At 34.6% G+C, this 22559-nt stretch overlaps 2 protein-coding genes across 2 annotated transcripts in view; both read right to left on the reverse strand.

The window, feature by feature from the left end:
* Positions 1 to 18861, reverse strand: part of LOC129803185 (phosphatidylinositol phosphatase PTPRQ) — a 36693-nt gene extending 17832 nt beyond the window's left edge. Inside the window, exons 1-4 of the mRNA XM_055849574.1 lie at positions 18834 to 18861; positions 13290 to 13397; positions 13075 to 13231; positions 6068 to 8244 (exon numbers count right to left, since the gene is read on the reverse strand). Coding sequence (XP_055705549.1) covers positions 6068 to 8244; positions 13075 to 13231; positions 13290 to 13314 — 2359 coding nt within the window. The 5' untranslated portion in view covers positions 13315 to 13397; positions 18834 to 18861. The remainder of the gene's footprint in view (positions 1 to 6067; positions 8245 to 13074; positions 13232 to 13289; positions 13398 to 18833) is intronic.
* A 56-nt stretch (positions 18862 to 18917) lies between these two features.
* Positions 18918 to 21438, reverse strand: LOC129803202 (ribosome biogenesis protein SPATA5L1). The gene has a single exon (XM_055849615.1). The coding sequence runs from the start codon at positions 21361 to 21363 to the stop codon at positions 19231 to 19233; it is 2133 nt and encodes a 710-aa protein (XP_055705590.1). The 5' UTR covers positions 21364 to 21438; the 3' UTR covers positions 18918 to 19230.
* Positions 21439 to 22559: the final 1121 nt, after the last annotated feature.

The following is a 22559-nucleotide window of genomic DNA, read 5'->3' on the forward strand; positions in this document are numbered from 1 at the left end:
AGCCACTTTAATTCCATTGACACGCTTTTGACATTTATATATATTTCAAACCCAATTGTCATTTTAAAATTATTTTATTTGATTTGACACCTAATATTTGATTTTGACTGATTTCCTGAAGTAAGACATCATGGTAATGCAATTTTCATTAAATTTGTGAAATTTATGAAATTTACAAGGAAATTTATGAAATTTTATGAAACTCATGAAAATTTACTTGATAATGTTTTAACGACTGCTGATTAATCATTTTCAATTTATAGCATGGATTATCATTTGTAAATGAAACGAAATAAGCTATATTAGGAGAAAACCAAAATCTATTACGACAATAATATATTGAATTTCAAGTGTATAAAAAGATTTATATGTAATCATGAACAAAAAATGCTAGTTTGTGGAAGGCATAATTTTCAAAACTAAATATTTTAAAATCACACTAAACATTTTTAAAAACTACGCAGAACCATCACAAAACAGTAAAAAGTATATTTAAAACAAGTGTAGTTCAAGTATAAAACGACTAACCCTGTCCTACAAATAGCTCAAGTATAAAATGGTTAAAGAAAACGCTACAAATACGCACAACTCAATCATAAAACGGTTTACTTTGCATCTAAAAACACGCACATCTTTATCATAAAACGGTTAAGATCGTTCTTAAAAAGTAGCACAGCTTGAAGCATAGACCGGTTAAGATTGTGCTTAAAAATCCGAAAAACTGAATCATAAAATGCTCAAGATTGCGCTCAAAACTACGCACAGCTCAATCATAAAACGATAAATGCGCCTAAAATCACGCAAATTTCGATCGTGAAACGACAAATACGCTTAAAATCACAAACTGCTCAATCATAAAATGGCAAATGCGTATGAAATCACACATTACTCAATCAAAAAACGGCAAATTCGCTTAAAATTACGCGTAGCTCAATCATAAAACGGAAAATGTGCTTAAAATTATGCACAACTCAATCATAAAACATCTTAATCATAATACGATAAATGCGCCTAAAATCACGCAAATTTCGATCGTGAAACGGCAAATGCGCTTAAAATCACGCACAGGTCAATCATAAAACGGTAAATGCGCTCAAAATCACGCACAGCTCAATTATAAACCGTTTAAGATTTCGCTTAAAATTACGCACAGCTCAAAAATGAAACGGTAAATAAGCTTAAAATTACACACACCTCAATCATAAAACGGTAAAAGTGTCTGAAATTAGGCACAGCATAATCTTAAAATCGCAAATGCGCAAAAGCTCAAAAATAAAATGCTCAAGATTACGCTCAAAATCACGCACTGCTCAATCATAAAACTGTTAAACTTACGTTCAAAATCACGCACAGATTAATTAATAAACGGTCAAGATTGCGCTAACAATCACACACACATGAATCATGAAACGGTTAAGAATGCGCCTTATACTGCGCAGTCTTTTATGATTAAGCTGTACGTGATTTTGAGCGCATTTACCGTTTTATGATTGACCTGCGCGTGATTTTAAGATTTACCGTTTTATGATTGAGCGGTGCGTAATTTTAAGCACATTTACCGTTTTATGATTGAGGTGTGCGTAATTTTAAGCACATTTACCGTTTCATTTTTGAGCTGTGCGTAATTTTAAGCGAAATCTTAACCGGTTTATAATTGAGCTGTGCGTGATTTTGAGCGCATTTACCGTTTTATGATTGAACTGTGTATGATTTTAAGCGCATTTGTCGTTTCACGATCGAACTTTGCGTGATTTTAGGCGCATTTATCGTTTTATGATTGAGATGTAGGGGAAACTGGGGTACCACCAAACACTTTTGAAAGATGCGATTTTGACTGAATTTCCTAAGAAAACTGTGAATTTTAGAAAAATGTTGCTTACCCCATGTTATAGTATCAGGTATAGGCTGCATATTAATGTATGCAAGGATGATGTGAAGCACTTCAATTTTCCGTAAAAAGGAAAATTGTATCACCATGCATTTTTCGCTTTTTTCCAACCACCCGGGGTACCAATAAACACTTTCTGGGGCACCAAAAAACACCTCTTTTTCTCACCCATTGAAGTTATTTTGGGCATTCACCACAACTCTTAATTATAAAGAAGGTATTGAAAATGTAAATAATTTTCAAAAAAGCACTGCAAAATTTGGAATGAGTGACCAAAATAGCAAAAACCTAAAGCACTGCACACCGAACATATTTTTCTTTTCAATGGATTTTTCATTATTTTGACAACATTCGACTTCTGACTAGAAAGCAGCGCCACTAAATTCGTGGCAAACACTATACCTAAAGTTCAAATTTTGCGCGCTCTTCTGATTATTTGTAATGAAATCGAGAAATTATTCGTCAATCCTTGATTAAAATCATTTAAGAATCATTAAAATCATTTAATTCAAAATTGGGTTCTTGAAACTATATTTCTCCTGAGTTTTGAATGAAAATCCCATGAATGGATATAAATTTCAGAAATAGAACAAAGAGGGAGATGAAGAGTAAGAAAGATAAGAGGAAAAATTTTGCCATTCAAGCTACGCTCGCGACATCTGTAATTGTGAGAAATTTTCCTGTTTGTTGATGCCCCAAACTCTGTTTTGTGATGGATTTTATATTCTTTTAAAAAAATGTGAACATTAATTTCTTTAGTAGATACATGAATATTATCCCAAAACATGTAGGAAAGTACTGGTGTAGTGAAATTTGATGTAACTTATTTCAGTTTTATTTTCCAGGTAGATATATAAATGACTAAAATTATCAAAATCTCACAATTTTGCGAAAAAAAATTCTTATTTCTAAACTACTTGAATTATGTGGATCATTCTTTCTCTGGACAAGCATCCCTATAGTATCTATGATTTCACGTAAGTCTCATTCTCTGAAATCTTATACCAATTTAAAAAATCGCAGTGTTTGGTGGTACCCCTGTTTGGTGGTGCCCCAGTTTCCCCTACGCAATTTTAAGCGCACTTACCGTTTTATAATTGAGCTGTGCGTAATTTTGAGCGCAATCTTGAGCATTTTATGATTCAGTTTTTCGGATTTTTAAGGACAATCTTAACCGGTCTATGCTTCAAGCTGTGCTGCTTTTTAAGAACGATCTTAACCGTTTTATGATAAAGATGTGCGTGTTTTTAGATGCAAAGTGAACCGTTTTATGATTGAGTTGTGCGTATTTGTAGCGTTTTCTTTAACCATTTTATACTTGAGCTATTTGTAGGACAGGGTTAGTCGTTTTATACTTGAACTACACTTGTTTTAAATATACTTTTTACTGTTTTGTGATGGTTCTGCGTAGTTTTTAAAAATGTTTAGTGTGATTTTAAAATATTTAGTTTTGAAAATTATGCCTTCCACAAACTAGCATTTTTTGTTCATGATTACATATAAATCTTTTTATACACTTGAAATTCAATATATTATTGTCGTAATAGATTTTGGTTTTCTCCTAATATAGCTTATTTCGTTTCATTTACAAATGATAATCCATGCTATAAATTGAAAATGATTAATCAGCAGTCGTTAAAACATTATCAAGTAAATTTTCATGAGTTTCATAAAATTTCATAAATTTCCTTGTAAATTTCATAAATTTCACAAATTTAATGAAAATTGCATTACCATGATGTCTTACTTCAGGAAATCAGTCAAAATCAAATATTAGGTGTCAAATCAAATAAAATAATTTTAAAATGACAATTGGGTTTGAAATATATATAAATGTCAAAAGCGTGTCAATGGAATTAAAGTGGCTTAAATTGGCTTATATTGATTAAGCAATCGATTAGGGTTCTTAAAAAATTATGCTTTAATAAAATTGTCTGAAAAAAGTGAGTTTTTTGAGTGTAGTACATTTGACCTTGAAAAACACCATGAAGGAATTTTTCAAGGTCATTGGCATGTATGGACGAAATATCCGTCTGGACAAGGTCTAAAACATATCAGCCAATGAAAATTATCTGAAGAGTAGTTTTCGAGATATTACAGAAAAACGTGTTTTTAGGGAAAGGGGAGGGGTGGGGGAAAAACGAAGGTTATATTTAGATTCCCCAGGTCAACTTATGGGGGGGTCACCCGAAGACACCAAGTCGCTATCTTCAACCCTCTGGCTCCTACAGCCAAAAATGTGAATTTTGTCCCCCAAACACCCCCCTGTAACGGGTGACACAACAAATTGCAAGGTTTCTTACTATCACCATCGTATTTGTCGTGCCCAAATTAGGTAATATGCAAAGTTTCATAAAGAAATTCGTCCGAAGGTCCGAGACCTTCCCTTGTAAGAGTTACAATAAAGTGAGTTTTACTGAAATTCGTTCGCTGGATATGTTGTCGTCCGGAAAGAGTTAAATAAATAAAACCTTTATTGTCGCTGTAAATGTGATTTTTGTGAAGACCACCTGGAGGCGGTCTTACCCGTTAGAGGGTTAAAAACAAAGAAAACAATGATTAAAAAAACATATGTTCAACTATAGTTCTTTTAATAGACATTTTTCGAATTATTTTTCTAATTTCTCAATTTCCAAGAAATGTGTTTTTTTTTAAATTTGGAAATTTTGCGTTTTTCAAAATTTTCACTATATTATACACCAATGAAGACGTAATGATAGATGCAGAGAAATTTACCATTAATTATTTTGATGAAGGTAGAGGCGTTTAATATTACATATTCAAAAGACAAAATTTTTGTAAAATTTAATGAAGTATAAAGAATTATTTTGTGCAAATGTGATTGATTGTGTGTGACACATAGCATGTAAGAAAAAACTGTCTTTAATACAAAAAAATTAATAAATGAAATTTAAAAGAAATTACGATTTTGATTTATTTCCAATAAAATGCTGCTAAATTCAACAACAAAACTGTTGAAACATCAGCAACAAAAATTTTATTTAATCAGCTATAGAATTGTTGGAAAATCAGCAATAAATTTTTTGGGAAATCAGCAACAAAATTGTTAGAAAATCAGTAACAAAATTGTTAGAAAATCAGTAACAAAATTGTTAGAAAATCAGCAACAAAATTGCTTTAAAATCTGCAACAAAACTGTTGAAAAATATGCAACAGAATTGTTGGAAAATCTGCAACAGGATTGTTGGAAAATCAGCAACAGAATTGTTGGAAAATCAGCAACAAAATTGTTGGAAAATCAGCAACAGAATTGTTGGAAAATCTGCAACAAAATTGTTGGAAAATCAGCAACAGAATTGTTGGAAAATCAGCAACAAATTTGTTGGAAAATCAGCAAGAAAATTGCTTTAAAATCTGCAACAAAATTGTTGGAAAATCTGCAACAGAATTGTTGGAAAATCTGCAACAGAATTGTTGGAAAATCTGCAACAGAATTGTTGGAAAATCTGCAACAGGATTCTTGGAAAATCTGCAACAGAATTGTTGGAAAATCAGCAACAAAATTGTTGGAAAATCAGCAACAAATTTTTTTGGGAAATCAGCAACAGAATTGTTGGAAAATCTGCAACAAAATTGTTGGAAAATCAGCAACAAATTTTTTGGGAAATCAGCAACAAAATTGTTGGAAAATCAGCAACAAAATTGTTGGAAAATCGGTAACAGAATTTTTGGAGAATCTTCAACAGAATAGTTGGAAAATCAGCAACAAAACTGTTGGAAAATCTGTAACAGAATTGTTGAAAAATCAGCAACAGAATTGTTGGAAAATCAGCAACAAAATTGTTGGAAAATCTGCAACAGAATTGTTGTAAAATCAGCTACAGAATTGTTGGAAAATCAGCAACAAAATTGTTGGAAAATCTGCAACAGAATTGTTGGAAAATCTGCAACATAATTGTTGGAAAATCAGCAACAAAATTGTTGGAAATCAGCAACAAAATTGTTGGAAATCAGCAACAAAATTGTTGGAAATCAGTAACCAAATTTTTTTAAAATCTGCAACAAAATTGTTGAAAAATCTGCAACAGAATTGTTGGAAAATCTGCAACAAAACTTTTTTAAAAGAGTAACAAAAGTGTTGGTCCTTCTCTTGCAACAAAAGTGTTGCTGAATTTCCAACTTTTTTTGTTTGGAAATCCTGAAAGGAAAAGTACTCACTTCCAGCTGGTGAGTGGAATTCCTTCATAATGGTGTCACTAGAGTTGCTGACATTCCTCACTCTAGCCCTGATGGTAACTCTATAGTGGTATTCAGGCAAAAGATCTCCCTGGGTATGTGTATATTTTTCCCTGACAGATCCCCGGACATGGTGCTCCCAGCCAATTACATGCTCCCTATCTTCCTTCGTGCCGTAGAAAATCCCTTCGAAAACCTCAAGGGCACCATTAGAGAGACAAGGGATTGTCCATTCAATGGTAACTGTGACATTGTAGGCAAGAGGTGTAAAAGGTCCATCGATAGATAAAACCTCAAAACTTGACACAGTTTGTGGAATATCTGGAAGCGTCTGGACAATAATGGGTCTGGTGTAGATTCCAACACCAGCCAAATTGACAGCGGCTACCTGGACGAAGTAGGTAAAAGCCGGAGAGCCTCTATCATACACAAGTTCCTGCAGATGAGTTTCCTCAGTTAAATTCGTGAGCTGATGCGATGGGCAGGTACTGGGCACGAGATACAGAGGTTCAACTTGATGAATCTCATACCTAAAGGAATGCACTTGACCATTGGGATGGATTGGTCGATCCCAAGTGACGCGAAAGCCTTTATTGTTCGTCATAGCAACAGCAAGGCCTGTAGGTTCTCCTGGGAAATCTTCTTCAGTCTCAAAAGATGACATGGAATATTCAGACCATCCAGCCCAGTTAAGAATCCTAACTGAACAATTAAATTTCGTATATGGTGGTAAGCTATCGATAGAAGCTTCAAATTCTGTAAAGTTCGAATTGAGCGGGGGCACCGGAACATAGGATTCCACCTCGATACTTTCATCTTCAGCTGCACAAACAAAATGGGCAGAAACTAATTCACAATCAATGAATGTGTCTGTCAGGGAAGCCTTAAGATGCAGGAGAGACTTTGTTCGATGAACAAGTTGGGGAGTTGTTGGAATTGCTGTAACTCTAGCAGGAATCGTCGTGGTGATAGTAGACGATGGACTCTCCTTTGAAAAGGATGTCATAGCAAAGATACTCACAGAAACTTTACGACAAGAAGTCATTCGTTGAAAAGTAAAAGACGTATCTGTTGTTACATGATCATAACTCTCCGAATGGCTATCATCTCCAAACATTAACAGTTTGTAGTTCTTTACGCAGAGCAAAGCATACTGAGATGGCGTCCACTTGACCAAAAGCTCCGAAGAAGTAGCTGAAAATTCGACATTTTCAACTGCTCCCGGAACATCATCCGGCATTTTCATGCCAATTGTCTGAGGAGGTCCTATATCCCCACGTTCATCCACAACACTTACACCCACCACGTACTCCTTACATGGCTGCAAATCTTTCAACTCAATGACTGCCTCAGTCACATTAACTTCTTCTTCATCCCACTTCACAAGATAGTGAGAAACGCAGTGAAAGTTTTCATCAGGAGGAACCCAGAAAACTCTAGCCTCAGAGGCACTCTCAATGGTGTAATTGAGTTCCCTAACTGGACCCGGACTTTGAAAATCCGCATCAAATGTCAGGGAACTATTACTTCCATCTTCCTGACCATTTGTATAGACAACAATTGTATATTTTTTGCATGCTTCAACACCATCAAATTCCCCCTCAAGAGATTTACTGGTATTTCTGTAATTCCACAGACATGATTCCTCATCCAAGCATGCATCCTCCCCCAATTTTACCGTATAATCACTCACACACTCCACCCCATCCAACGGTGGCGTCCAGGATGCAGCAATCTTTCCACCAGACAACTCATGAACTTCCAAATCCTCAACAGGACCAGGATCAATAAAAGAAGTCACCTCCTTCTCAACAATTCGACTAACAGTCTCCCCAAGAACATTTATCGTCTCAACTTCAATCGTATACTCAGTACATGGTGCCAGACCATCAATTCCCCAGTCAAATCTCGTAGTCTTTGTCTCAAATTTCCCTTCATCAGAAGTCACTCTGACCTGATAGTACGATACACATTCCCTGTTAGACGTATTCCACTGTAATTCAATGGAATCATAAAATGGTATCGCTAGTAAGATTGTGGTCACAGGCACCGCGTAATCTGTGCTAATGAGCTCTGTGTGATTGAATGTACGATTGGTGACCAAATTTCTCATCTCTCCGAACACACTGTACAGACTACAGGGCGTCAGGCCGGTCAATCTGGAAAGTACACATTCGATAAGGCGGATTTACAACGACCAATTCATGATTCCACTACTTTATTTATGCCCCCATCATGATATGGGCTTATCTATTGGCTCATTCTGAGGTTTCTGCGTGAAGTCAACCACTCGACCTATTCTTTCTATACACAAAGTTACTAATAGAATAATTCTTAGGTGATAAAAATTTTTAATGCGCTGTTTAATCAAGAGTCATTCAATTAATCTGTCGTATCGCAAAATTTCGATTTTAGCTATCAATATCTTTTAAGATTTTTACACTTATCTAAAACGGCCTTCAGACTTAAGACCCTTGACAGACCTGAGGATTAGCCGAGAGACGACTTAGCGTAATTATATTCGAAATAATGGTTAAACTACATTTCCATTATTTTCCACTAAGCCGTCTCTCGGCTTAAGTCGTAAGTGTGCTAGGACATAAGGCTTAGCCATATGGCTTAACTGCTCTAGTTTCTTACCCATCACGATTTTTTGGCAAAATTTAACTTAGGATTGAATTATTAAAGATAAAAGACCTATTAAGTTCTCAAAAAGCGATAAAATTGCTCACTATTTAAGATTTTAAGACCTTCGAGAACTGGGCTAAACCTCTAGTCTGAAGACCGCTTAACTAATACAGGCTTCAGACCTAAGGCTTAGCCATATGGCTTAACTTCTCTAACATCTTATCAGTCAAGATTTTTTTGAAAAAATTTTGAGTTAGGATTGGATTATTAAGGGCAAATGACCTATTACATTTTGAAAAATCAATAAAATCGGTTGCTGTTTAAGGTTTTGAGACCCTGTCTGTAAGAATATTTTAAGAGCCGAATCAACCTAAACATGTCGTGATTTGAATTAAGAGCTGTGTTCTAAAACAGATCAACCAAGAACTGGCGGGTCTTGAGCGAAGTATCGTTTCACTAAAAATTTCCAGTGACTTCCAGTGCAGTCAAATGGCAGACAAAATATTGTACAGTGCAATTAATACGCAAAGTAGTGATTGTTTTCGCGAGTTTTATTAACAAAATTATAGTGAAAATTATAGGGAGAAGCCTCTACAAGTAGTGAAGTGTCTTGTGATGCAAAAAAATACAGTGCCAATAACAATTATGTGGAAATTTGGTCAATAATTGCTCGAAAAATAGGAAAATATTTTTTCTGAAAAATAAAATATAGTGCCTCACAAGCTCGCTCGAGTCTCTGGAGTGTTGTGGAACAGTGATTTTTTATTTTGAAAACTTTTATAGTGAAAAAATTAAAAGATTTTCTCGAGGTGGTTCCGTCAAAAAAAAAAATGAAAACATGTCGGGTATCTTACTCAGCGATTGTCAGACGGAAAAAAATCTTCCCAAATGTGAGTCTCGAATTAGATAAAAATTAATCAATTTTGTTTAGAGTTTAGAAGAAAAATAGTTAAGGGAATGTGAAAAATTTCAGATTAATTTAGGTTGTATTTCAATAAATAACGTGAAAATAAACTGCTTTTTTCATTGTTATCGTACGTCGATTTAGTTGCGATACAGCAAATAAAATTTGATACTAAAACCAAAACTCGTTATGCTTTGCTTCAAGACCCGCTCAGTACTTAAAATTCTTTCAGAGACTATTTTTTCCAGCTATGAAAATCCAAAGACTGCTCGTACTTAAGTCAAAGCATACTTTAAAATAAATGCTTTCCATCAAGTAAACTAGTCTTTAACTGAACACATAAATGCCCGTTCTTGTTTCAAGAGCTAAATTAAGAGCTGTTTCTATAGAGCTCTTTTCTGAGTGTTGGCTAAACCTCTAGTCTGAAGACCGCTTATCTAAGTCTTCCCAAATTTTAATGAAGTTTTACATCTAAAATGTTTATATGCGAAAACAGGAATGGTTAAAAAGAGCTTATTTAGGGTACATATACATAAGATTTCTAATCCTCATGGAAATGAAGTGGAAATCCTAAAACAGTAAAATTTAAAACATTAAATTCAATAATTAATTTGGAATAATCATGTTGAAGTTTCAGAAATTTGTATTTCATGCTAAAAATTTAAAAAAAAAGGGGTGGCAAAGCGTTCCAGGCTTTGCGAAATGCTCGAACTCGTGACTTAGATGCTATACCTCAAAAGTACTTTCGCATCATCTACCGTTTACAGGTACTCAACTAATTTGAATCGATTCATAAATCACTCAATAGATTCCACAAAATATGTATTTTAATATTTTAAAAAATAAATAATTTTTTATTTTTTAATATTTTAAATATTTTATATAATTTTTTATATTTTAAAGACCAATTAAGCGTAGATTATAGCCTCAATTAACCCCTATCTTTCATACCTTACTTTTAAGAAGCTCCCATATAAAATACCCCTTACTAAATATATGTGGAGGACAAGGACACTGTTTTGCGTTCATGGTGGTGAGCAGCGGAACTACGAAAATTATGTTACCGGCCGTGTTGCTCGGCTGTCAGTGACAAGATGGAATATTTTCCATAACATTTCATTTGTTTTTAAAATTATCACAAAGATTCTCAGTGTTTTTAGTGTTTTTTTTTTAATAATAGTAAATGTGCGTAAGTGCGTTTCGTGTAGAGAAAAGTGTCGTGGTAACTATAAACAAATTTCCAACCTTGAAATACGTGTTTTTATTTCCTTTCGGGGATATTTCTTGGAAGACAATTTTTTTCAGAATAATTTTTGCTTTTCTAAAGTCTTTTCTTCTATCTTTGTAGCTTCTATAATTTATATAAAATTTGAAGGTGAAATCAGGATGTGAAATTGACAGTTTCATTCCATCGCCATTGATATACGTGGCAAGATTCAGTCCTTAATTTGTGCCTACCACTCGGATCTTGCCTTATGAGGGCTAAAATAGTGTATAAAGCTGGGTGTTAATTAATAGCTCAAGGCTGGGTCCCCCTTACCCTGTGTCAGACGGGATGTATTCCTTTTACAATTCAACAATTTCTGATTTTCGTTTTACTTTTCACATACTGATTTAATTTTTACTGACCGGTTTTACCAAAATGTCCAAGTAACAACATCGGGGAATGATTAATCTATTTATTTGTCGATGTAATACGAATTGCACAATTCATATTACATCTCTGTCATCCCTGTATTGCCTGTATTATCAATTACCTTGTACTTCCTCTTACTTTTTTCAGAATATGCGATTAATAAGCTCTAGAGAACGCTTTTACCTATCGATTAGGATTTGTTCCGATTTATTTAAAAGGTCTATGAGTCCTAATCTAGTTCAAATAGTTTCAAAACGGTTCTAAATAATTGTAAACCAATAATAAATCGAAGTATTTAGCCAGTAAATAAATTTTTTCGGTGCCTATAATTTTTGTAAAAAACATATTTGAATCAGAGTGATAAATATTTCAATAAAGAGAGAATTCTAAATAAATAGTAGGGTAAGTGTGCCAAATCTCGGCATAGTTGCATGTAAGCGCCAAAGCCTCAAGTTTGAAATGTAGGGGAAAGTGCTCTCCCTTCGAACGTTCATACCTTCGAATAATGTGAATTTCTTGTGTTTTTCGTAAGAAATTTACACTAAATTATCACGGAATTTTCAACAATTGATGATAAGCCAACTAATATTTAATAGAAATGTGTAAGTCTCTTAGGAAAACTAAAAGAAAATTCATATTATTCGAAGGCATGAACGTTCGAATGGAGAGTACTTTCCCCTAATATCTCTAATAGATATTGATTTTTTTTATTCCTTCTTCTTAAGGAGTGTTGCTTAGAACCTTGTAGACAGTTTATCGTCTTTATTTACTCTAAAAATCATTCTTAATACATTTTAAAATGAATAAAAATGTAGACATAGCTTTGGTGCCCTATTTCGGCCACCTTCATTCTTATAGTTCCTTGCCCTTCGGGAATTCTTCCAATGCTTTTTTCACGTCATCTTGTTTGTCGAAGCTACATTTTTTTGTTATTCTTTGCATTGTATAATCTCTAAAGTATGTAAAAACTAAAAATTCATGGAAATTCTGGGAACAAAAAAGGGGGCCGGAATTGCAAGCTGGCCGGAATTTGACACACTTACCCTAGTTTGCTTAATAGTCTTTCTAAGGAAAACTATACATCCCGTTGTCTAATTGTACCCCTGACTAATTGTGCCCCGTCCCAGTCTTCCTTACATTTTTTACGACTTTGAGCAGGTTTTACATTTTTTTATGAATGGATTTAAATCGGGAATTAACCAGTAGACATAAGAATACTTAAGAATACCTCTTCATTGAAAAATACTCGATTTCATGAGAATTATATTTCCCCCAATAACTCACGAATTCAAGCATTCCGCAAAGTATTTTCAACTTCACCATGATCTTGATATCAAATATCGAATATTCTAATTGAAAAAAATAGCAAAACCTGAATTATAATGAACTTTCTTTATGATTAACATCCTGTGGCCACTTTGAAAATCATGCTTGTTTAAAATGAAATAAAAGAAGTGCTGACGGAGCCGGAGGAGGCTATCAAAATCGCGCAGACTCAAGAGATTTTCCAGTTCAGTCAGCTCATTATGAATATCAAACTACTGACGAATATTAGACAATTAGTAATGCTTTTTTTTATCATTAAAAAATATATTGGCAAATTCTGTGATCTATGCACATTTAGCATTGATTTTTATATTTATCTAACCTCTGACACTGAGCCTCTAACTCGAAAAAAAAAACATAAACTGTTTAGAATGGAACATTTGGAGCATAATTTATGAAGATGTTATGTGTTTAACCAAAAAAAACTGTCCTCATCATAAAATGGGCAAATAAAGTAGGTCTTCTTATCACTTGGAAAAAAATTGTGTTACTCACGATTTTTTTCCAGGATCAAATACCACAAAATGATTGCCAAATTCCGTGGAATTGCCATCAATGCGCGTATAGTTGAAGTAGATGAACTTGAAATTGGGATCTTCAGTGAATACAATACTGAATGGTGATGTGCTGTAGTGGAAGTCAAAGGCACTATCTGCAAGAGGAAGTGTCATGTGGATGGGGAAGAGGAATGTAAGAAGAATTTAACTCACTTCTTTCGTGCCTTCTGACGCTCATCTCGCGAATTTCACCACTGTCATCATTCTCCCTAATCTCTAGCGGCGACTGCACTTCCTGCCCTCTCACTATCGCTGTTGCGACTACCAGAAGAAGAAGCAGTTGGAATAATTTGGACATTTTTGATTCTATCAAAATTTCCGTTGGGATTCACACAATCGTCATTCTGTCCAATATTCTCACGCAGAATGTCACCGTATAGTCACCGTATCAATTAATACTGATTGCGCAAATATGGGCCGCGAGGGTTGCTGAAATCTATCGACCCACACATTGCTCGATATCACTTATCATTGGAGGGCTCCTCCTCTGTCCCAGGAATTTTTTTTTCTCTCTCCTCTAATACAACAAACACTATACAATTTCTCTATTTTTAGCACTATTCGGGCCAATCTTTTTTGCGCCCTCACCCACTTATAAACACATGGGCAATTAAAAAAGAAGTATGTTTCACAATTTATAGCGCGGGATGTGATGAAAAGTGATCTCTTTGGGATAATATTGCTTACACACGATGGACATCCACTTGGTGGGAATGACGATGATCAACTAAATGGACTACACTGTTTTTCGTTCCATATCGTAACACTTCACACTTCACTCCACCACTGACCCCTCGGTCCCCCAAATACCATAGTGTTTCTCAATGGGGACTGAAAAGCATTAACACTGATAATGCATGTAGTATCATTTAAGTGACCAAGTCACCAAGTGATAAGGATGAAGGAACTTTATCGCATGGCTTTCACTTCACCCTTTCATTCATTTACAATGCCATTTGTCAGGGAATTTTATTGCTTTGGGGCTTAGTTGTCTCTCTAGGTTCTATTTAGCGCATTTGATGACTTTTATCACATTTTGGATTAAAACGCTTTTCTGAATGATATGGCAAATCTTCTCCTGTATTCTCCCTGTATATCGGTTTATTTAAAGAATTTCACATACTTGTGTGTAAATTAGGAATAATGGAAAAAGATATACATAAAACTAAAGAATACTAATCTTAATCTCTTTACTTCACTGAACAAGTTAGATACTATACTCCAAAAGTAATTCCAATTTTGTATTATTTGTCTCTCTCTAGATCGAGTTTAATAAAGTTATTAATCCATCTAAGAATTTATAGGAATATAACCACGATCACGAGTTCAGTAGTTTAACCCTCTAACGGGTAAGACCGCCTCCAGGCGGTCATTCTATAAATCGCATTTACTGCGATAATATTACTTATTTGAAGTTGAAATATCTACAGTGTCCTCAGTTATAGTCTTACTAACTTATTTTCTAAAGCTGAACTCATTTTGACCTTTCGTTTGCTTACCATCTTTAGTTTTGTGTGACAGGTCAGAGAAAAAACAACAAAATGTCGTTCGCAACATTTTTCGTTTTCAAATGCAAAATAGATTGTTTTAAAGTAATCTAATTGTAGAAAGAATCTTATTTCCTGAAAGATATGTTATTCTAGTTTGTATATTTCTGTTGATAAATGTGAGAAAACTAAAAGTAAGAGTTTTAGAAGAAAAAAAGGAAGACCGCCTGTGGGCGGTCTTATCCGTTTAAAGGTAAAATTTTCAAAAATTACCAATTTTTTAATTTATTTGTTTTGGCTATTCTGGTAAAATATCGTCGGTTCCGAAGAAGACTATTGTAAGTCTACTTACAATAGTATAAAAAGATGGTATCATTGGATGCAGAAACCTTAGATCTATATCCCCATAAAATTTTATGTTGATTAAGATATTCCTGCAAAAGTTACAAGAAAAAAACTTAAAATCAGCGTGCCTAATTATTGAGTTTTTTCCCCACAATTTTGCTATAATTAATTTAAAAGTAGTGTTAACTAGAAGATATTCAATGCGTAAGTATGATGAAATAGTTTCAAAAGCTGAAAATATACTAATGGCAGTGAAATTAATGAAAATAAATTTTAGCTGTCAAACTTTAAACCTCTTTCCTGTAAAGTTTACATTTTGGACTTACAATAGTCTTCTTCGGAACCGACGATATATTATTATTTTTCAAGATATTAATCGTGGAAAACAATTGAGATTACACGAAGACTGTCCAGAATGAGTAAAATGGTCGACTTCTGCGAATTAAGCGAAATTGATAAAGAAGCAGAATTCAACAGTGATGATGAGTTCCCTAATTCGTCCTTTAATGCTCCAGATCGTGAAATAAAACCAGAAGATGAGCAATGTATTTCAAAAGACCTTCAAATTATACAAGAAGGTGACGTTTTCATAGCTGATCTGTGACCTATTCGGTAAAAATCAGTCTTATTGAAACACCTTGAGCTTCATTAACGTCTAATTATAAAAATTATTAACGTTTTTTCTTAAAAATTATCATTTCTTAGATAATCATACAACATTCATCCATAAAAAACGTTTAAATTCATTTATTTTACTTTTTGTTCACTTTTTTTCAATTAAAATATTTCAGTCTTTTTATGCCTTAAACGGATATGACCGCCTGGAGGCGGTCTTTACCTTTTCTCACCTGGCGCCCAAACGGAAAGAGATAATGAAGAATGGATGGTATTTTTGAGTTCAGTGGACCATTAATTACCCTAGACAAAATTATTTAACTACTTTTTTTGGATATTAAAGAAAACACCGTTAGAGGGTTAAGTATTCTGCAACCAAAGAACAACCAATTTATAAATATTTAAGTATAAAAAATCAACTTCTTTCTATTGTAAGCTTCAAGCTTAAGGTGTATCCATATAAGTTTCTCGTTTGAAATTAATAATAAGTAAGGTTTTTAAAAAAAATTAAAAAATAGGATTTAAGTATTATGGTGTTTATACACTAAAAGCAATTTTCGTCAAAAATTTCCTTTTTTAAAAAAAATCTGATGTTTCTGCCTACAAGGATAGGGGAAATTTTCTTTAAAAAGCAATTTTTTTAAAAAAAATTTCTCTTAGTGTGTACAGGCCGTTAGGAACAATTATTTAAACACATTATTAAAAAAAAACACTTAATTTATTTGTTATTTAGAAATTCATGTCCTTTGGGAATTGGAATAATCTCTAGTTTCAGTTTAAAGATCGCTGTACATGCCATGATTTCTTTGAACGGCATTGAAACCAAATACTATCAATTTCAAAATTCATTCACAAAGTGGGGGTCCTGGTAAAAATCCAGAATGTCAAAATTACGAAAAGGTGAAAACCTCGGAAGCCAAAATCCAGAATTCTTAAAAACGTCATAGCTATTTACTCGATTTACTCCAATTCAATATTTATTTTAAAAACGGATCAGACTTGCTAGGGATTCCAAGACCTTTTTAATAAATCTATACTTGACCCCCTTGAACCAAAATGTTGAAAAATTCGCGCTCTAGGAGCTGTGTTTACGTTTTAAAATAAGATTGATAAACTAAGATTGATTCTAATTCACTTTCGGGTAGGGTAAGTGTGCCAAATTTCGGCATAGTTGCATGCAACCGTCAAAGTCTCAAGTTTGAAATATTAATATTTTAAATACAAATTGATTTTTTTTTATTCTTTCTTCTGAAAGAGTGTTGCTTGGAACCTTTTAAAGAGTTTGCCGTCTTTATTTAATTTATTTAAAAATATAGACACAGCTTTGGTGCCCTATTTCGGCCACCTTCATTCTCATAACTTTACTCTTGTACATGACTTCAAAAATGGAAAAAAAAATTCATGATCAATGAACCCGAAATCATCCACATATTATACCCGGAAGATAGTGATGATGCCGACAACCTTGTCCTGAACGAAAGCGACATAATATATTTGGAATAAGACGTGGATGAAGTGGACTTTGAAGTCTTCATTGAGAACGCATCAACTCCGGAAGAACTCCCGGATCCACAACAATGTGCAACTGTACGTCTTAAATTCCCAGAGACAAACAACATTGCACCTACCCATTGCCATCAAACATGTTTCGAAGAAAACTGAGGTGCACATGGTGCTATCAGAAAAAAGGATTATAAGACCAATTATCTCTGTGTTACCTTACCAGTATGCGAAATTTGTTTCGATGAATATCATAAAAATTAAAAATGAAATAATAATACTTTTTTCATAAAAATTATTGCTTTTGTGCACAAGTTTTCAAGAGTCTTTGAGACCAAAAATTGAATGAGATTTTTTAAAATTAATTTTTGATCGTTTTAATTTTTACTCGCACTTTAAATATTTTTTTTTATTATTACAAATACATTCAAGTTATTTATCTTTCAAAAATAACAGAGCAAATGAGTAAACTAGTCGTCTGGAAAATGTTGTGCTTTTTTACCTTTAAGGACGATTGGGTCATATATGACCCATAGTTTTCCAGGACTCCTAGCGATGGGAAAATTTATTTTTAACCGTAAATCTCTTATTTAGGCTAAAATATCGAGGGAAAATTGATTTCGTTGAATTTCGCTCAGCGGAAAGCTTCTCGTCCTTAAAGAGTTAAACAGGATTTTCGCGCTAGATGATACGACCCGAAAGGGGGCAAGTTCACAACCCATGATCAAAAGTTAATACAATTAGAAAACAATTTAATTTTTTCCATGGATTATACATTCTAAAACACGAATAGTAAAAATTAATACCATCCGGCTGATAGTAAATTCTAAACATGAACATGTAGATTCTAGCATTTTCCTGGATTAGTTTCTACTATCAAAATGTACTCGGTCAAAATCTTGAAAGCCAATATCCTAAAAGCCAAAATCCCGAATTCTTAAAGGCATTACAGCTACTACTACCACTACCACGATTGCACCCGCGCTTGCTGGATGCAAAGGAAATTTTCCGTGTTTTGGGAAATTATTCCACACATTATCCGCCGTATAATTTCGCCCCTTTCAAGATTCTGGCGACACCGTCCATTGTGCCATTCTTTTTTGGGCGACACCGTATCATTGTAACGTATTGTACGATAAAGTAACGATTTGTGACAGAGATAAAGGGTAGATAATTCAAAACATCTACCCTGTCAATATATGATCGATCACAGGTGACAAAGCGTGTGATATCATTGCAATAGCTGTGATTATGAAAGAATTACTGCTAAAAAGAAATTTCAATAGCTAGATCTCTAACTAAATTGATGATAATTAATATAAATTCTACCAAGTGCATTAGCAGTAATCCTTTGTTAGTATTTTAGGAATAAAGTAAATATTTTATGAATGAAATAGTGAATTTTTCAGCTGTTTGTGCTAAGTGTTTAGAGAGGGATTAGTAGAGGACAAAATGGTTAACTCTTTCCGGACCGCTGCATATGTTGCAAGCCAATTTCACAATTTTTAATTAAAAATATATATGCTCAGGAATTAATTGAGGTCCTACAAAAAATATCTTACATTTGGACATCCTTATAGTTTGTAATCATCCACAAGAATAGGATTTTTGTCAGTTCTAAATAATTAAAAAACATTATTTTTCACAGAACATTCATATGCTGCTTTGGGTACGAGAGTCCCAAAAGAGACGAAAGAGTTAAAGATAATGACAATGGTATCTACCTTCCTGCTCCATAAATTCATCCTACCTCTATTGTTTGGGTCAGCAGTGAAGTGTTAATTGATTCCTTTTGTCTTTCAATTCCTTGGGGAGCTTCATCACATCGATCCTATTTCATTCATTAATATCACTTTGTCTTTATTATCCTCTGCACAATTTTTAATATGATTATTTTATTTTCACTTAAACTTCTTACTGCGATTTCACTATTTTTTTAAGCTTTCATTTCATAAATTTTATATTTAATCATTTTCTCCTTTTCTTTCTGGATTTACTCTAAGTCCGATAATATCCTTGAGATCCTCCAACTTGAATTTCTTACTCTTTTTGCTTTATTTGCTTGGCCTTCTTGATTTAAAAATCCTGTGACGATTCTCTCTGGAAACATATTTTTATCAGGAATAAATGGACTTTCATCCTTGCTTTCATCCGTTTATCTGTTTCTTTCCCTCGAAATCTCTGTACCAAGCTATTTGAGCGTCCGTCAGAGAAGGTCTCATCTCATCCAGGGCTTTTAAAAAATCCGCCTGGGTTAAGAATTCCGCAGAAATGTCTACTGTAAGTCTCTGGAGAGCTGCCTCTCGACAGAGGCTTTTCAGATCAGCCCCTGAAAAATTTCCCGTAGATTCAGCAAGAACTTCAAGATTAACTTCCTTTAGAGGCATTTTTTCAGTCAACTTCTGCAAAATTTCCAGCCTGTCTTTCCGGTTCAGAGGAGGAGGCACGTGGATCAGTTTATCAAATCTTCCTGGACGCATCAGGGCCTCATCAATGACATCTGGGCGATTAGTTGCAGCAACAACTAGAACATTTCCTTCCGGAGCCCCATCGATCTGACGACTGATGCCATCGAGAGCTGTCAGAAGAACTGCTAGGATTCTCGACTGGACGTCGCTGCTGGAGCCACGCTGACGGCATCCCACTAGAGCATCCAGTTCGTCAATGAAGAGAATCGATGGAGTACACATCCTGGCTTCATGGAAGACCTTGGTTAGAAAACGCTCGGAGTCTCCAACGTAGGGGGAGTATACTTGTGCTGGAGATACTGCAAGAAGTGGCATGTGGGTTTTCTTGGCTAAAGCACGGACAATTGTGGTCTTGGCACATCCTGGAGGCCCGTATAAGAGGATTCCTTTGGTTTTATCAAGACCCATTCTGTCAAAGGCAGTAGGATCTTTCAGGGGCGCCACAATTGCCACCTCAATGGTCTTTTTGAGACCATCCAATCCTCCCAAATTCTCAAAATCTACAGAGTCAGATTCTACGAGAAGATTGCTGGACTTGACATTGGACAATCTCATTGATTTCAATTGAGTCTGGAGAGATTCCTTCAGGTTCCCATTCTTATTCTTCTCAATCGCTCTCTCAATCAGCATCTTGAGATCTCCAGCTACAAATCCCGACGTCCTCTCAGCTATCCAGGAAGGAAGTTCTGTATTACTCATTTGAGAGTCCAGAAAACTCCCTGAAATCACCTCCCTTTGCTTTTTATTAGGATTCCTGATGAAGATTTCCACTTCCAGACGACCTTTTCTCCTCGCAGATCCACTCAAATTAGTCACATCCTTCGCTGTGGCTACAACAAGGACCCCCTTAGCTCCAGATATCCTTTCCAGGAAGTTTATAAGAGATGTTCCAAGCTTTTCAGTATTACGCTCTCCAGATGAAGAATCCTTCGGACAAAGTACGTCAATATCCTCAATAACGACCAGTGAGAGGTAATCTTCCTGACCTTTACTCAATTCTGTTATGTTCCGGGAGAATTTCTCCAACAACTTTTCAGACTCTCCAGGATACTGTCCTTGAAAGTCATTAGACTCGAGTGGAAACAAGTTGCAATGGAATTTCCTGGCCAAATGATGAATAAGACTGGTTTTCCCAACTCCGGAAGATCCCACTAAAAGTATTTCATTTGGAGGGGGGAATTTCTGACCGGAATCTCTAAGATATTCCTGATTCCTCATCAAAATATCACTCATTGTTTCCTCAATCTCTGAATATCCCACAAACACATCCTCCCTTATACCCTGGGTACTCCTAAAGATAATGTTTGTAATTCTCAAGGAAGTCATTTCACTGACTGACCCGATTCCTCCTTCCCTGGTCGATGTCACTCTGATTGAGACAATGGGAAGGGAAGTTATATCCTCCAGGAGTATAACACAATCCACAGAGAAGGTAAAAAGTCGTAGGATCTTTCTCAAGATTCTCCCCAAAGAAGCTCTATTGGAGACTTCCGGACAGCTAATATCGCTTACACAAACTTCTATTGCTATGCTCTGAAAGTCTCTTACATTTCTCAGAGATTCATAATGAATTACCTGGAGTTGGGAATCTGTGTCACTGGCCTTTTTTACCACACTCTGATCCAGATAAACAAGATTCCGGGAGAACATCCGCCGAGAATGAAGAAAAGCACGAGATATAACCTCACTTCCATCCGACAAACGACAAATTATCCAACTTCCTGGACGTAATTTGTTAGAAAAATATTCTGCAGGAAGGTAACATCTCTGAATCCTCCTATACCAAACATCTTTCACTGGTAAAATATCCATTTTCACTCAGAATATTACCAAAAACACGATAAACAAAAATTTACCCCGGAGAATACTATGTCAAATCACACTAAAGTTTTTACGCCCTTTACACTTGAATACATCTTACAAAATTTCAAAAGAAATCCGTTAAAACACTCAGAAAAATCCAGGGTAAAAAGTTCTTAGATAAAAGTATTTTGTTTTAATTAAAGCTAAGATATAATTTTCTCTATTTCTACTAAATAAGGTAAAATGCCCTCAAGTCGACCCGTTCCTCAATTCGACCGGTACAATTATTTATTCAATTTATTTATATTTGCACTAATATTTGGCGTATGATCTAACATTAATAGGTCAATTATTCCATAAATAAATACGAATCAGTGACAATTTTATAGAAATTCACCATCAAACATTCAAATATTGACCCACCGGTAGAGTCGAGGAACCGGTTGACTCGAGGGCACTTTACCTTAGTAACTACAGTAGACTCTCGCTAATTCGGCTCTTTTAAGATTGGGCTACTTTTTAATTCGGGCAGCGGTAACATTTGATAAAAGTTTGTGGTCATTTTTCAAGTTTGATTATGATTATCAAATGAATCAAATATGCTCAAATTTGGCATGGTTTGTCTTAGTTTTGATGTGATTTTGCATTATTGAGGGATTTTCAAACAATTTACGTTATATATGAGTGTGTAAACTCAATATCTAATATGCACATGAATAAAAAATCGTTGCATTTCAAGAACTTTGTCGCCCGAATTTCTGTCTAATTCGGCTGACATTTCGGTTCCATATGCCCGAATTTGAGAGAGTCTACTGTATTTAAAAATACGCAGCACAATTTTTTCATTAGCTATAAATTCTAATTTTTACACTTGTTTTTACACAAATACTTACCAATCCGGGACATTTTATATTATTGTTTAACTCTTTCGCGTCTTTAGGGTCATATATGACCCGGGGAAAAAAGTTTCTTTTTGGCTATTTACATTAATTGAAATCTAACTGGAGTCTTGAGAAAATGAGCCAAGAATCTTACATCCTTCTATTATGATGTCGTGCACGAACAGATAGATTTCAATTAATGTAAATACCCAAAAAAAGCTTTTTTCCCCGAGTCATGACATTACCTTAAAGACGCGAAAGAGTTAAACACTTTTTACTGCTCGAACTCCACGGAGTATTTTTATTCTTTTCCAATTTTTTACG

The sequence above is a fragment of the Phlebotomus papatasi genome, chromosome 2 (genome assembly GCF_024763615.1).
Source record: "Phlebotomus papatasi isolate M1 chromosome 2, Ppap_2.1, whole genome shotgun sequence".
Classification (NCBI taxonomy): Eukaryota; Metazoa; Arthropoda; class Insecta; order Diptera; family Psychodidae; genus Phlebotomus; species Phlebotomus papatasi.